The sequence below is a fragment of the Ovis aries genome, chromosome 19 (genome assembly GCF_016772045.2).
Source record: "Ovis aries strain OAR_USU_Benz2616 breed Rambouillet chromosome 19, ARS-UI_Ramb_v3.0, whole genome shotgun sequence".
Taxonomy (NCBI): domain Eukaryota; kingdom Metazoa; phylum Chordata; class Mammalia; order Artiodactyla; family Bovidae; genus Ovis; species Ovis aries.
The window spans coordinates 50,388,744-50,401,907 of NC_056072.1; the positions used below are offsets into that span (position 1 = coordinate 50,388,744).

At 53.4% G+C, this 13,164-nt stretch overlaps 1 protein-coding gene across 4 annotated transcripts; it reads left to right on the plus strand.

Moving 5' to 3' along the window:
- The first annotated feature begins 1,029 nt into the window (after positions 1 to 1,029).
- MON1A (MON1 homolog A, secretory trafficking associated) lies at positions 1,030 to 12,073 on the plus strand. 4 transcript variants are annotated; one of them, XM_042236191.1, is made up of 7 exons: positions 1,030 to 1,223; positions 4,262 to 4,432; positions 7,197 to 7,336; positions 8,599 to 9,084; positions 10,027 to 10,792; positions 11,548 to 11,695; positions 11,774 to 12,073. In XM_042236191.1, exons 2-7 carry the CDS (start codon positions 4,272 to 4,274, stop codon positions 11,912 to 11,914), a joined length of 1,842 nt encoding a protein of 613 aa, XP_042092125.1. In that variant the 5' UTR covers positions 1,030 to 1,223; positions 4,262 to 4,271; the 3' UTR covers positions 11,915 to 12,073. The 4 variants fall into 4 exon arrangements, with proteins under 4 accessions (XP_042092125.1, XP_042092126.1, XP_004018498.4 ...); XM_042236192.1 differs by having other exon boundaries at positions 4,262 to 4,340; XM_004018449.5 differs by lacking the exon at positions 4,262 to 4,432.
- Positions 12,074 to 13,164: the final 1,091 nt, after the last annotated feature.

Here is a 13,164-nt window from a genome sequence, read left to right on the forward strand (position 1 = left end):
GTCCAGTTTGTGCACGTGGGCTCCAAGTGGCAGTTGTCTGAGACTGTAAGAAAAGCCCCGGGGGCAGGGTTCCCCCAGATCCGGTATAGGACTGAGATGGAGACAGGACATTGCATTGGGGTGCTTGGAGCAACAGGGATAGTCAGAGGAGTGACTTTGGACTTTTTCCTTCATCCCTAAACTGTTGGGTGAATTAACCATGAGGCTATTAAGTAATTTAATTGCTTCAGAGACACATGAGCAGTATTGTTGTTAATCCCTAACTTGATTTCTTTAAAGTACTCTCCAAAAATAAAATTGTTGGGAAAGCTTTATGTTGTCTTGTTTGTTTTTTAAATCACTTTGCATCTAGGAAATTACAAATGTTCATAGGAGAGTTTCCTTGCCCTGGCAAACCACCTGGGAAGGTTTAAAAAAGATATGGATGCGTGAACCCATCCCAGTCCAATTAAATCAAAAGTTCAGGCATTTGTGTGTTTTAAGTTCTCCAGGTCATTCTATGTGCAGAATTGAGAACTATCGTTCTAGAGACTCATATATTAAAACGTGATTGAAAAGATGTCCTTTTAGCATCAAGCCGTGTGCCTACATCCTTTACAGCCAGTGTGGCCGGGCTCACTTATGATATTTATCCAGCCGGGAAACTTGCACTGTCCTTCCGCAATTAATGGGGGAAACTGCGCTAGGGAGGAAAGAATGTCCCTTTTCCTCAAAGTAAACCTCTTGTTCGCTGGGGCAGAGGGTCTGGGGAGTTTGGGCCTGAGATCCACCTGGCGCTATGGGTTTGGGGAAGTGTCTGACCTTGGCTTGGACCCTGCAAAAGGCAGAGCAGGATGCGGCCACCCCTGGCCTGGGTCAGGCCCAGCCTCGGGCTCTGCCCAGACCCGCGACCCTCCCAGCCCCGCGGCGGCCGTGCACTGCGGACTACATTTCCCATAATGCACACCAGGGGCGGGCAGGGCCAGGCCCAGCGACTGGAGCCGGGCCTCCGCCGCGAGAGGCAGGCGAATGCTGTCTTCCTGAACCGGCAATCGGCAAGGGGCGGTGGGAGGGAGTGGTGGCCTGCGCCGTGGCCATGTCTGCGTCCGCAGGGGGCCGTGGTCCTGCGAACCTGAGCCATCAGTCTGGGCCCGGCCGGATACCCATGCCCTCCCGGGGGTCCGGCAGAGGGCAGTGACCGGCAATCTCTGTGTTCTCTCCCTACCCCCTTCCCCGAGAAACAGGTGAGTCCGACTGCCAACCCACGTGGCCTGGGGGCGCCGAGAGACTGGAGAGCTGTCATCTTTGGAGGGAGGGGCTTGAAGACGGGGCCCCTACAGTCTACGTTGCTATTTGCGGTAGGAGCACTGGGTCTCTCTAGGGTCCCTTAGCCGGTTCCCAGCTGGGGAATACAAAAGCGAGGCCTGGAGCTCTTCCTTTGGCTGGAAGGGCAAAGTCCTATAGCCGGCAGTGCCCAAGGAGTACCCTCCCACACTTAACGCACACAGATTCGGCCGGGCAGAGTACTCTCAAAGATTGGCAGAGGTTGACTGTGGGGTGAGCAGGCAGCTCAAGGTGTCTTGCGGCTTGGGACTTTGCTCTCAAAGGTGCCCTGGCTCAGATAACCAAGCTGCCTCTTGTACCTGGTGAGCCACCCCTTTCTGGACTTGAGTTTGCTGCGGGAGGGTGAGCAGCCTTTGTCAGAGAGGGGAGTGGCCACCACCAGCGGCAAGTACCAGGCTATACTCTCACCACAGAGTAGCTATCCTGCTGAAGCAGCTACAGCAGAACCTGACCTGGACCCTGTCTGCCACACATCCAAGCACCCTGGTACCATCGTCCCAGACAGCCCACTTCCCAAGCATCAAGGCAGATTAGGGCACTATCTAAGCAGGAAGAGGGAGCAAGAGTGCTAGGGAGCCAATAGGGAGGGGTTCTTGCCAGGCCCTCCCACTCTCCAGACCAGGCACCTAGAAGAGGGAGGCATACCCGAAGGGCTCATTGAGCTAACTTGTTTGGTGACATTGCTCAAAGGCACAGCAGAGCACTTCTGGGGAAAATAGCCAGCCCTGGGGGCTTCTGGAGAGGCCGCCAGAGAAGGGGCCCCACGGGAGACTCTGGGACTGGTTCCAAGAGACCTCTCTTGTTTAACTGCTTCAGCCACCCAGGAGCTTCTGCCACACAGGTTATGGATCCAGTAGGGTTTGGGGTAGGGTTTGCTGTGAGCCATTCACCCTCTCTGCCTAGTTTTTTCCCGTGTTAAGTGTCCAGAGAACTGTTTGTTTCTTCAGGGCTTTTTCCTGGATCCCCAGATTGGCCTTGGAGATCTTGAGGTACTGCATGATCTCAAGTGGTCGGGGAACTGTTCAGAATGAGGTGCACACTAGCCCCAGCCAGCTGACTCTGCCCTGACCCCATGCAGGTACCATGTTGAGTAGTACTCAGTTATGCTGGTATTCAGCTCAGTTACCTGCAGTCCAGTGGGGTCAGTGGGAAGTGGGGCCACAGTACATTGGATAAGTGCTGTGGCCTTTGTTTGAGTCTTTGAGTCAGAGGCACAAGGCTACAGAGAGGGAGCATGTGGCAGAAAGGAGTTCAACTTGGGAGAGATTTCTGGGAGCAGCAGAGAACCAGTGGTCTGTCCCGCCACTTCAGAATGGAGAACCAGTGAGCCTGGAGGAACTCCCAACCCTAGGCCCAAAGGCATCTCTTTGTCCCAGCATCACAGATGGGTCATTTCAGGTCAGAGCCCACCTAGCTTCATGAGGTCAGAAGCACATTTCCCCAGGCCTGTTCACTGAAGGCCTGGCTCAGGATGAACAATCTCTAAGGACTAATTTATATTCCAGAGACCACTGGACCTGTATATAAGTACAGGTGCACATGGTCTGAATGTTAACTAAACATAATCATGATATGCTAAAGACAGCTGAGTGTGGACATGCCTACTCTGTCTCAGAGTAACCAAACTACATGCTTATCTCATTTAATCCTCACACAACCCAGTGAATCAATGCTATCATCATCCTCATTTCATAGGTAAGAAAGCTGAGACTTATAAAATCAAGTCAGGTTAATCCTGGTCCCTCTGACTCCAGAGCCATTTTTTCCCCAAACACTGAGGACAGATCTTCCCCACAGGCTGGAGTCTCCTGAGGCTACGTGGGAGCTGGGTGTTTTTTGAGGATCTTTCACCTTCTCCCTTCCAAAGTTATTTATCTGACAAGTGTTAATTAAAATCCTCCTGCCTATGGAGCTGACATTTTGCTACAGCTCACAGGGTGAACTTCGATGTAGAAAAATAAAATAGGGCTAGGGAGATAAGAATCCAGGATATTCCAGGAAAGCCTCTCTGATAAGGTACCTCTTGAGCACCAATCCGAAGGAAATGACAGAGTGACTCATGTAGATATTTGCCCAAGTAGTGGAATAGGTGAGGTGGGGGGCAGGAGAAAAGCAGAGTGGTATGGTCCATGCAGAAAGTTCAGCAAGAGTGAAGTTCTGAAGTGAAAGAATACTCAGGAATTACTTTTACACTATACTGGTTGTTGCTGTTTAGTCACAAAATTGTGTCAGACTCTTTGTGACCCCCATGGACTATAGCCCACCAGGCTCCTCTGTCCATGGGATTTTCTAGGCAAGAACACTAGAGTGGGTTTCCATTTCTTTCTCCAGGCAATCTTCCCAACCCAGGGATAGCACCCACATCTTCTGCATTGGCAGGCAGATTCTTTACTGCTGAGCCACCAGAGAAGCTACATTATACTTAAGGAAAGCCCATGAAATTGGGTTGAAGCAGAGCGAGTAGGGGCAAGAATAGGAGATGAGGTTGAAGAAGTAATTGGGGGTGGTGGTGCGGGGAAGCACGTGTGGTCAGTGGTTCTTGTATACCACTGTGAAGAAGCTGGCTTTCTCACTGGGTCAGGTATGACTGTTAAAGAGTTGTGAGCAAAGAAATTACATGGCCTGACTTCTGTTTCAAACCAATCACTTTATGTACTATGACAAGGACAGACTCTCCAAGGACAAGGACAGAAGTGGGGAGACTAGTTAGAAGCCCGTGGCAACCATCTGCCAGAGAGATTGTGTTGGCCTGAACCAGTGTGGTAGTGGTGGAGGTGATGAGACATGGTCAGATTCTGATTGTGGGTGGTTCCCCCTGAACATCAGTAATATGTTTCATGAAAGTTGGACATTCTGTCCAGAATCAGTAACTTTGTATCTGTTGCCCACTTTTTTTTTTTTTGTCTTTTAACTTTTTTTTTTTTTAACTGAAATACAGTCTATTGGTGATGGATAGGGAAGAAGGGAACACTGATGATCTGAGGGGGAGTCGACAGCTGCTGAAGCCATATGCTTGGGTAGGTGAGATGGGCTGGAGTGGAGGTGTTAGCCCTCAGTGGAGCCAGGATAGTTCATCCTCAGCAAGAAGAAGGAAGGCAGAGTCTGGCAGGTAAGGTGAGGTGGTGGTGGGCAGCTTGGAAGTTCTCTTTGTGACTTCAGTTTCCTCAGTGAACTAGAAGGAAGGTTCTCACTGATAAGAGCTGAGAGTGAGCATGGGAGATGATGGAAGCTTAAGAAGGGAGATGATGTGAAGATATCAACTAGGGGAGTGGGCAAGTGAGTACACACAGAAATGCGGGACATGTGCACTTAATGCAGTGCTTCTGGACCCTCTCCTTAGTAAAAAGCACGTCCCAATCTAGGTCTCCATCTACGGAGCCAAGTCCAAAAGCCCTGGCTCCCCCTCCACCTGCATCTGGACAGACTCATCTGTCTGCAGTCATTCTCTTTACACAGCAATGCAGACCCCACCCTGGCGTTTAAGTTAGCTTGTGGAATAATGGTCTACAGGTTTCCTGGTATGGGCTGTGTCTTCCTGCTCAAGACCTGGACATGCTCTAGTTGCCTTCCCATCCACTGTCCTGGGCTCGGTGGTGTTGCAGTGGCTGTTTTGGCCTGTTTTGGCTTGCTTCTCTTGGTCTCAGTTTCAAAGGAGACCTTTCTGGATGCCTCCCCAGGCTTCTGTTGAGGCCACACAGCTTCTTAATTACTCTGGCCTTTTGTCAAACAAGGTGGCCCACACCTTGGTCTTCTGGGCTCTGACCCTCACTGGGAACCATCACTCTTGATTGTCCTGGTGGACAGGCTTGGGTGGGCCTAGAAAATCCCCAAAGGTAGATGTTCTCCCAAATAAACTTCCTTTGAAGGTTACTCAAGACACACTCTGTGTAGGGTGATGCTGTTGGCCAGTGGTCCCCCCTCTTAGGCCGTAGTGCTCCAGGAGCAGTGTGGGAACGGCCATCAGGCCAGTCTCTGGCCCCTGCCTCCCTGTCTGTCTGTTCTGCACATTGAGCTTCTGTAAAAGATTAACTTGAAGAAAGGATCCCATGGCTTACCACAAAGATGACAAGAAGAAGAGCTTGAAAATCAGTTCTTTGGGTCAAGAGGGTGGTCAGAAAGAGAGGTCTGAGACACAGAGAAGCTGAGGCTACACCAATGCTAGTGATGGTGACGCTGCCTCCCTAAAATCACTCTCTTCATGAACGTTTTTGAGCACCTACTTCATGCCAGGCTCAGGGTGGGGCCATTTGCCCAAGGTGACTAGATAGTAAAGGGACAAGCCTCAGTTATTCCTTGCAGACTCTGCCCCAGGGCAGAGGCAGGGTCTCCTGTACTCACACGGACACCAGCCCTGCCCAAGCCCTGGGCCTGCCTGCAGTGCCTGCCTGCAGTGCCTGCCTAATCTCCCTGGCTAATCTCTGCTGCGTTCTAGCCCGGACAGTCAAATCTGTCTCCCCTAAAGGGTCAATGCCTCAGATGGAACCTGTCTCCTGTCGATGGTATGTTGCCTGCCAAATGAAGACCCTTCAGCCTGTCATTCAGGGCCATAGAGGCTGAGCCTCAGTCCACCCAACTTCGTTATTCCTGACATCCACTCTCGGCCACATCCCCCTGACCCTGAGGCTGCAGGAGGGCTGAGAGATCAGGCTGCATCTGTCCTCGGTGTCCATCAAATGGGCACTGAGAACCCACATGTCCGCAGTTTGTTTTGACTGGAAAGGGGAGCCCTGGTGCCAGATTCAATAGATGCAAAATGCAAGTGGAAAAACAAGGCTCAGGCCTGAAGACAAGCCAGCTTGCTCTGACTCACTTCTTTCTTAGCACTTAAATATCAAAAGGAACTGATCAGTCAACTCGAGTTTTGAATGGAGAAGTATTCTTGGTAGGATGTACAAGGGAAAATATCAGGATACAGAATGGTTTCAGCTCCAGCGCTTCTTTCCTGTCTCAACCTTGAGTGAGGTGCTTACACTCTCTCAGCCGCAGTTCCTTCACCTGTAAAGCTAGCCTGACAAGAGTGCCTCCTCAGAGGGGAGTGATAGGATTGGATAAAAATCCACATAAGCTTAGCATGCTACTGTGGCATTTAGGAGGGGTTAGCTGCTATTATCCTGCTCCAGTACTCTTGCCTGGAAAATCCCATGGGCAGTGGAGCCTGGTAGGCTGCAGTCCATGGGGTCGCTAAAAGTCGGATATGACTGAGCGACTTCCCTTTCACTTTTCACTTTCATGCATTGGAGAAGGAAATGGCAACCCACTCCAGTGTTCTTGCCTGGAGAATCCCAGGGACAGGGGAGCCTGGTGGGCTGCCGTCTCTGGGGTCTCACAGAGTCGGACACAATTGAAGCGACTTAGCAGCAGCAGCGGCAGATAACATTTTATATACATTGTTTTAAAAAAGAGTAGAGGGAATTCCCTAGCTGTCCAATGGTTAGGACTCCGTGCTTCCAGTGCAGGGGGCATGGGTTCGATCCCTGGCCAGGGTATTAGATCTCACATGCCACAGGGCATGGACAAATAAATAAATGTTTTTTTAATTAAAAATAATTTTAAAACCCTAGAAAGAAATATACTAAAATGTGAACAGTGAGAGATCCTGAATGGTGGGGCAGTGGTGATATTCCTTTCTATTTTTTTTTTTTTCTATTTTCCAAGTTTTCTACAGTGAATAGATACCATGTGTTCTTCCTTTCATAATCATCAAAAGAAGAGCACGCTTTTTTTGAAGGGCATATTCAGAACCCATTCCCTAGAGGTCTGAATTACTTGGGTCCTGGTGAGGGGTACTTTTCTGTACTTAAGCACAGTTAATTGTGCCAGTGAGCCCTGCCACTAGCACCTTCCCCTCAATGATGCCTTTGTTTGCTCCACAGGAGAGCCCAAGGGATGGCCGCTGACATGCAGAGGAAGAGAAGCAGCGAAGGCCCTGATGGCACGTTGGCGCCTTCTAATGGGCAGAGTGTGGAGAGAGCAGAGAGCCCCACACCAGGACTGGCCCAGGGGATGGAGCCAGGTACGGGCAGGGTCCTCGGGCACCCCCAGCCAGCTCACAGCCAGAGCAGCCTCCTGGGCAGTCTCAATTCCCAGCCACTCCTTTGCTCCCACTCATTCATGCATGTGTTCACTCCCTCACTGGCTATTTGTCATGAGCTGGGGATACTGGAGGGATCCAGGCTCAGTCTGCCTCCGGCCTTCCTCTCCATGTTGTGCCATTTGCCCTGTGATGTCTGACTGCCCATGTGGGCCTTCCTCCTCTTTCCTGGGCCTACAGGTCCCTCCCTGGCTCCCTCTCCCTCCCTTAGCTCTCACCTTAAATGTCATCTCCTCACAAGAGAGGCCTGCTCTGACCACACTCTGTATAGAACACTAGTTTTATAGGGTTGTATTTGTGTGTGTAGGTATTGCCCATCTCTCTCATTCACAAGATCGGGAGCTCTTTGAGCACAGAGCTGTGGGTACCCGTGTTGTACCCTGATGCCTGGTACAGTGCTGAACTCATAATAGAGACTCAAAATGTAACTGTTAAACTCTTCTGTACCAAAAAAAAAAACCTCAGTAAAGGAAGATCAACCTGGTCTCTGCCTTGGAGGAGCTGCAGGCTAGTGAGAGCATTCCACTGGAGGGGGTTCAGAGCCATGGGTCCCTGCATGGGCTTGGGGAGGTATCTCCCAAGGAGAGAGATTCATTGAGCACAGCGGGTATTCCATGTAGGGTGAGGTACTGGGCACACAGCGATGGGCAACCAGGTTCCTGCCCTTGAGGGGGAGCTCCACTGCAGTTGTGGAGAAGGGCAATGGCTGATAAGCGCCCCATGAGAAGTCAAGGAGGGGGTATGTGATAGAGAGCTTGGGGCTAGGGGCCAGGTGACAGGGCCAACTAACATCTTTGCTGAGAGCTGAAGTGTGACGGGAGAGCCGGCCTGGGAAGAGGTGGGAGAAAGCCTTCCTGGCAGAGGGAACAGGAGATGCAAAGGCCCTGAGGTAGGGGAGGGTATTCAAAGAGCAGAGGGCGAGGGACTGTGAGATGAGAGTGAGAGGGACAGGCAGAAACCAGCCACCACCTCAGCCTGGAGGGATTTGGGTCTTATTCCCAGTGTGAGGAGACCAGTGAGCTGTAAGTCACATGACTTGTAGCAGACTATACCCGGAGGGAGCAGTGGCTTGCCTCATCACAACTGCCTCAGGCAGTCAAGCTAGAGCACTGTATGGGGCGCCATGCTGGTGAATCGGTCTGCCGGCAGGTACCACTCTAAGCTCCAGTGCTTTTGGCTGGCAGGTGCCGGACAGGAGGGCGCCATGTTCGTCCACGCCCGTTCCTACGAGGACCTGACTGAATCAGAGGATGGGGCGGCTTCTGGGGAGAGCCCCAAGGAGGGTGCCGGGGGTCCCCCACCTCTGGCTACAGACATGCGTCAGATCAGCCAGGACTTCAGTGAGTTGAGCACTCAGCTGACAGGTGTCGCCCGAGACCTGCAGGAGGAGATGCTTCCAGGAAGCTCTGAGGACTGGCCAGAGTGCCCAGGGGCAGCCAGGCGACCAGCCACAGAGCCCCCAAGGGATGGCGCTGGCGAAGGGGATGAGGAAGAGGCTGCCGAGGCCTGGCGCCGGCACCAGAAGCATGTCTTTGTGCTGAGCGAGGCAGGGAAGCCTGTGTACTCCCGCTACGGGTCCGAGGAGGCACTTTCCAGCACCATGGGCGTCATGGTGGCCCTGGTGTCCTTCCTAGAGGCTGACAAGAATGCCATCCGTTCCATCCATGCAGGTGAGCCCCCTGGAGGGGGTGCTGGGAGGTCTCCCTGGCGACACAGTTCATTCACAGCAGGTTTTGGACCCCCAGGGACTAGAGGGCTGGGATATACTGTGTGACCAAGTCCCTCCACCTCAGAGAGCCCCAGGTCCTCATCTGGGAACACAGGGAAACAACACTGACTGCCTCATAGAGCTGTTGTGAGGTTCAAAGGTGGCTTGCACATAGACTTTGCCCTTAGAGTAAGAAGCCTGGGGTGGTGACCAAAAAATTGCAGGTCTTGAGTCCACCCAGCTCTTGCCACTTAACTTAGCCCAAGAATGTGTGGGTTTTGTTTGTTTATTTGAGGGTTTTCTTTTAATTTTTTTAAAAAATTTTTCTTTCCGTTTTTTATGGCTTTTTTTTTCTATTTTTGTTTTAATTTTTTAAAAAATAATTTTTTTTGGCACACTGTAGGGAATATGGGATCTTAGTTCCCCAACCAGAGATGGAACCCGAGTCCCCTGCAGTGGAAGGGCAGAGTCTTAACCACTGGACCACCAGGGAAGTCCCAGGAATGTGTAAACACACTGTCCTGAAGTGCCTCCCCAGTCTATGACGCCGACCCCCTGGTAGCTCAGTGAGTAAGGAATCTGCCTGCAGTGCAGGAGACCTGGGTTGGATCCCTGAGTAAGGAAGATCCCTTGGAGAAAGAAATGGCAACCCACTCCAGTATTCTTGCCTGAAAAATCCTATGGACAGAGGAGCCTGGCGGGCTATAGTCCCTGGGGTCGCAAGAGTTGGACACACACACACACACACACACACACATACACACACACACACACACGTGCGCGAAAGTGGCAGGCTCCAGCCGAGAAAGCGGGGCTCTGAGGGTGCTGGGCCAGGCCAATCCGGGCGGGCTTTCCCGGGAGAGGGGCTGACGCTGATGCCGCCTCCATGCATCCACCCCACCAGATGGCTACAAGGTAGTGTTCGTGCGCCGGAGCCCGCTGGTGCTGGTGGCGGTGGCCCGCACGCGGCAGTCGGCGCAGGAACTAGCTCAGGAGCTGCTCTACATCTACTACCAGATCCTAAGCCTGCTTACGGGTGCGCAGCTGAGCCACATCTTCCAGCAGAAGCAGAACTATGACCTGCGGCGCCTGCTCTCAGGCTCCGAGCGCATCACGGACAACCTGCTGCAGCTCATGGCGCGAGACCCCAGTTTCCTGATGGGGGCGGCGCGCTGCCTGCCCTTGGCGGCGGCGGTGCGTGATGTGGTGAGTGCCAGCCTGCAGCAGGCACGCGCCCGCAGCCTGGTCTTCTCCATCTTGCTGGCGCGCAACCAGCTCGTGGCCCTCGTGCGCCGCAAGGACCAATTCCTGCATCCCATCGACCTGCACCTGCTCTTCAACCTCATAAGTTCCTCCTCGTCCTTCCGCGAGGGCGAGGCCTGGACGCCAGTGTGCCTGCCCAAATTCAACGCGGCTGGCTTCTTCCACGCACACATCTCTTACCTGGAGCCTGACACGGATCTCTGCCTGCTGCTTGTCTCCACCGACCGCGAGGACTTCTTTGCGGTCTCTGACTGCCGCCGTCGCTTTCAGGAGCGCCTGCGGAAGCGCGGAGCGCACCTGGCGCTCAGGGAGGCACTGCGTACACCCTACTACAGTGTTGCCCAGGTGGGCGTCCCCGATCTGCGCCACTTCCTGTATAAGTCAAAGAGCTCAGGACTCTTCACCAGGTGAGGGCGGGCCTTGGGGACACTGCTGGAGGGAGACAGGGGCGTGGGGAGAGGGCGCCGGTTGGGCCTGAGCCCTTATGCAGTCCTGAAGCTGACCACCCCTCTGGGAATGAGCCGACTTGCTGTGTCTGTCTGACTCTGACCCTAGGGAACCCCACCCCTTATCACCCTACTCCCCATCAGCTTAGACCTCTCTACTTTATTCATTTACCAGAAGGCATTGAAATACCCAATTCACCCAGGGAAGGAAGCTTACACCGAGGTCTCCTGGGTTGCTGGCCCTGGAGCTACTCTGCCTTTGGGGTCAGTTTGGTTCAGCCGGCAGGCAGGACTCCTCCACCTCCTCCAACAGAAAGGCTGGGGCCCAATGAGGCCTCTTCTATCCTCCTGTTACCCCCTTTTTGGTCCGGAGGGTTCCCAACTCAGTTCTCCTCCTGTCCTGTCACTCTCTCTAGGACACCTAAACTCAGATTGGCTTCTCCACAGGGAGGTTCCCCAAAACTGCCATGAACTTGGGGGCGAGGGGAGAAGAGGGCTGCAGTCTGGGTGGACTCCCAGGGCTCCACTCCACCCCACCCCCACCCCTGTCCTGGGCAGTCTTCAGCAGGGAGGAGACAGTGTCTTGGTTGTGGGTGGGATGGCATCCGGAGGGTAGGCCACATGGTGGAGTCTCCCTGGCTAGGAATAGGCATTTCTGGATTTCCAGAGAAGCCAGTGGGAGTCATTCCTTTGCGAACCCACTCCCCCATCTCCAGCCCTGAGATTGAGGCCCCTTACGACAGTGAAGAGGAGCAGGAGCGGCTGCTGGGCCTCTACCAGTACCTGCATAGCCGCGCCCACAATGCCTCCCGCCCCCTGAAGACGATCTACTACACCGGCCCCAACGAGAACCTCCTGGCCTGGGTAAGGTGGCCGTGGGGTGGGCTGGGCTGCCTCGGGGTCCTGGGCACCTGGATGACCACCCTGTGCCCCCTCCTCCAGGTGACGGGCGCCTTTGAGCTCTACATGTGCTACAGCCCACTGGGGACCAAGGCGTCCGCCGTCAGTGCCATCCATAAACTGATGCGCTGGATCCGCAAAGAGGAAGACCGCCTCTTCATCCTCACGCCCCTCACGTACTGATGAGAATGTGTGTGGGCGCAGCCCCCCTAGGCATACCGGGCTGTGGAAGCCGTGGGAGCCTCCAGGTGGCACTGGCCTCTCTGCTCCCCCTCCCCCTGCTGCAGCAGGCAGCAACTGTGGGGTGGTGTGTGCATTAAAGTGCTTTGGGGAAGACACTGAGGGGCCTTGTCACTGGTTCCTTCATTCACCCTCTCTCACTCACATACAAACCCTGGCTCCTCCTCCCTAAGCCCTGCCCGTGCTTCCCCATGTTCAGGGGCACATGCACATTTTTAAATAGAATTCTCTTATGATTTTATTTGATTTTATTATTTTTAAAAAATTTTATTGGAATATAGTTGCTTTAGCACATGCACATTTGAGCCTCTCTTTCCCCTCCTTCGCACAGCATCACATGCGCTCAGAGTCTGCCCCTGGGCTGGGCTGTTTTCATTCAGCTGGAGTCCTGCCACATGTAAAGAGTTCTCTGGGACCCCAGTGGCCTTCCCCCCCAACCCCCTGTGAAGCCTCACCCACACCCCAGTCTGAGCCCCTGGTGTGTCCCCTGTCACTCCTTGGTAGGATCCCCAGTTGTGTGCCCCCAAAGACTACCCAACCACGTGGGAGCCCTGGCTGATGCTCTGCTTAAGGGGCTGCTGTTGTTCAGCAGGGGCTGTGCTGAGTGAGACAGGTACAGCCAAGAGGGGAGGGTCTCAGCCCTGGCATGGCTGGGAGCCCTTGGTGAGGTGACCTAGTGCTAAGCACAGGCAAAGTCAGAGTCCAGCCTCGCTCCAGCTGTAGGCCTCTGGGAAAACTGTCCCAGCTTAGGCTTCCTCATGAAGGCTGTCCACCTCGGCTCCCCTACCTCCAGCCAGCACATTCCTCAAGAGTAAGCTGGAGAACCTGGAAGAAGACCCAGCTGACCTCTGGGGTAGGAGTGGATCCTGCCCTAAGAAGAATAGCCGATGCCCTCTTCAGTCACCTGGCCCAGTGTCTGGCATGGCCCAGCCTACATGGGTCACCATGAACATCCCAGGAGGCTCAGAAGTGAAGGCCCAGCCCCATTCACTCAACATGAGAACTTTTCTGGACAGAGCCCAAGGCACAGTGCAGAAAGCCTCAACCTTCCTGCTAGAGGCTCTCTCAGTTATGCCATAGTTCTACCATCTCATTGGCTAGGGGAGCAGAAGACCTCAGAAATACTTATAGGAGAATAATGTCCACAGAATATGGTCTTCAGACTATAGAGTGAATCACCCTTATGTGAGTCT